The sequence below is a fragment of the Alligator sinensis genome, unplaced genomic scaffold, assembly GCF_000455745.1.
Source record: "Alligator sinensis unplaced genomic scaffold, ASM45574v1 scaffold600_1, whole genome shotgun sequence".
NCBI lineage: Eukaryota > Metazoa > Chordata > Crocodylia > Alligatoridae > Alligator > Alligator sinensis.
The window spans coordinates 2,121,669-2,124,055 of NW_005841859.1; the positions used below are offsets into that span (position 1 = coordinate 2,121,669).

Consider the following 2,387-nt stretch of genomic DNA (forward strand, 5'->3'; position numbering starts at 1 on the left):
AATAGGATTTTCTTAAAAACATTCTATAGCTTGTCATAGTAGCTAACTGGGAAAGGAACAAATACAAAAGGGTTAGACTAAATAATCTATAAGACTAAATGCACACATGATGCAAAGCTTTCCTAATAAATATGATTATTGCTATTATTATTTATTCAGTACCAACCAGTGTGCTTGCTGTTCCTGATTTCTGTATAGTTTGTATTCATGCTAATAACACCCAACTGTACACACCTAAAAATACATTTTGTGCCTCTTATGAACAAGGGAATGTGAATTTGTTTGCATGTTTAGTTGAACAGATACATTTCTACAGATCAGAGGGTTCACAAACTTTTTCATAACACGGGACATCTCTTAATTCTTAATATAGATTGTACTGATGATCAGACATCACCACAAAACCACAATGTGGCAGTTACAGAAATGGCTTATATGAAAGTGTAATGGCATAAAAGTTTTTTGTATATGTAGATGTCAGACTTTGCAGAGTGCTTTGCAAAGGTTATTACTCTGCAATATAAACTTGGCATTTCAACCCTTGAGGTTTTTTTGTTTATTCTGTAGATTCTGATGCTGTCCTCATCACTGTAGTAGCTGAGCACCTTCCAGTCAACCGTTACAGTACTATCATGTGGCTGATTCGCTCTGTCATCATCTCTCCTGGGAGAGAACTCTGTGCAAGGTTGGGTTTGGTTTGGGGGATTTTATAATTTTTAAATAGGCACACTGTTATGCATTTAGATTAGGCCGAAGTAGTGCCCCTATCCTGGGAGTAGATAGCAATGAGGTTTGTGCTGATCTTTAGTTACTGTGGGAGTTCACTCCAGACTCCTGAATTGGTCCCCTGCATGGACTAGCTTTGTCCCTACTATAGATTCTTGACCTATATAGGATCAGAGACTGCAATGGCTCCACATTTTACAAATCAAGTAAATACTGTCAGACCATTACTTAATGAAAAACTTCTGGTAAAACCCACACATGCTCATATTAAACAGAATTCTGGATTAACAAAATCTTTTTAAACAAATACTGAAAAATATATGTTCCTTAATTTTTTCAGACTACTAGCCACACAGTATGTCTGTGGATGGCTGCACTTATTTTATTTGTCCATAAGTATTAGCTATCAACAAACTTAGGAAACATTTCAGTATACAAACAATATCTTCTGTCAAAAAACTTACCAAGAGGAAGTGCAAACACATTGGGAAGAGTTCTAGTGCAGTAAAACATCAGATGAAACTGAGTAACAGTTATAAGACAGAAGATGGTTGATGCAGTTGATCCAAACTGCTTTCTAACTTCTTTCTGTAACTTCCATAGTGCATAAATCACAGTAAGCCCCAAGCTTGCTCTAACTTTGGGAGAATAAACATGAAAAATAAAAAAAAGTAACACCAGATTCCTTACTGACTGACCTACCAATGACAAAATAAAGGTAAATTAGAGTGGTGTATACACAAAGAATATTTTAAGTAGCATCATTTTTAAGAAGTGGGGTAGTGAGACTTTGAAGAAGCAGGCAAATTGTTTAAAATATAATACTAAAGATTAGACTTAAACTCACAAAGTAAGAACCCCCGCTCATAGTTTATCCAATACAATCCACCCTTGTTTGTTTGCAGTTATTGGAGGGGTTGATTTCTGTGTATGATATTATATGTGGTAGATGCTGCTATACTGAAGTAAAATATAAGGTGTTCAGAATAATATGATAACGTATTTTCTTAATTCCTTTTTCACTGTTGGACCTTGGTTTCTTTAACAAACCTTGTTGTGTTAGCTGGTTCAAAAAGATGCATGAATGACATCATGCTGAGCAACTTCAATCTTGTTAAAAAAGGTAATATATTCTAGAGCACTCTTTTAAAACAATATAAATGTACAGCTGTACAGCATAGAGCAGCAAAGGATCTCCTTTCAGAGTTTATTTAAAGTTCTCATACCTATCAACTGGGAGTAAAACTTGGACATTTGCAACATAGACAGTACATATATAGCTGGGCTGGAAAGTGCAGCAATAAAAATTGGTCCAAGGAACGTTCTTGGGACAACTCCAGGAAATTCATGGTGATCATACTGCAAAGAAAGCAAAAAGTTGTAAGATGGGCAAGCTAGAAATAACATCTGAAAACAGAAGAGTGAATGAAAACTAGACAAATAATGCCCCCAGGCTTCATGTTGCATTTGTTCTATACAAGTAAGAGGGCTGGCTATCTCAAACAGTCCCTAAGAATTAAAGTCCTCTTTTCCCATTCACCTTATCCAAGTCCAGTCTGTGGTACACAATGTCATGGATTGCTTGCAGATTAAAGCTCTCCTCCACTTTTGTAAATGGGCAGACAGTTAAATGTGCAAAGGCCACAGCAATGATCATCATC

At 36.0% G+C, this 2,387-nt stretch overlaps 1 protein-coding gene across 1 annotated transcript in view; it reads right to left on the minus strand.

Annotated features, from left to right (window-relative positions):
• The window catches only part of ALG12 (ALG12, alpha-1,6-mannosyltransferase), a 24,730-nt gene extending 22,344 nt beyond the window's left edge, over positions 1-2,386 (minus strand). The window contains exons 1-3 of the mRNA XM_006016498.3: positions 2,267-2,386; positions 1,953-2,085; positions 1,191-1,364 (exon numbers count right to left, since the gene is read on the minus strand). Of these exons, the coding sequence (XP_006016560.1) occupies positions 1,191-1,364; positions 1,953-2,085; positions 2,267-2,386 (427 nt within the window). The remainder of the gene's footprint in view (positions 1-1,190; positions 1,365-1,952; positions 2,086-2,266) is intronic.
• Position 2,387: the final 1 nt, after the last annotated feature.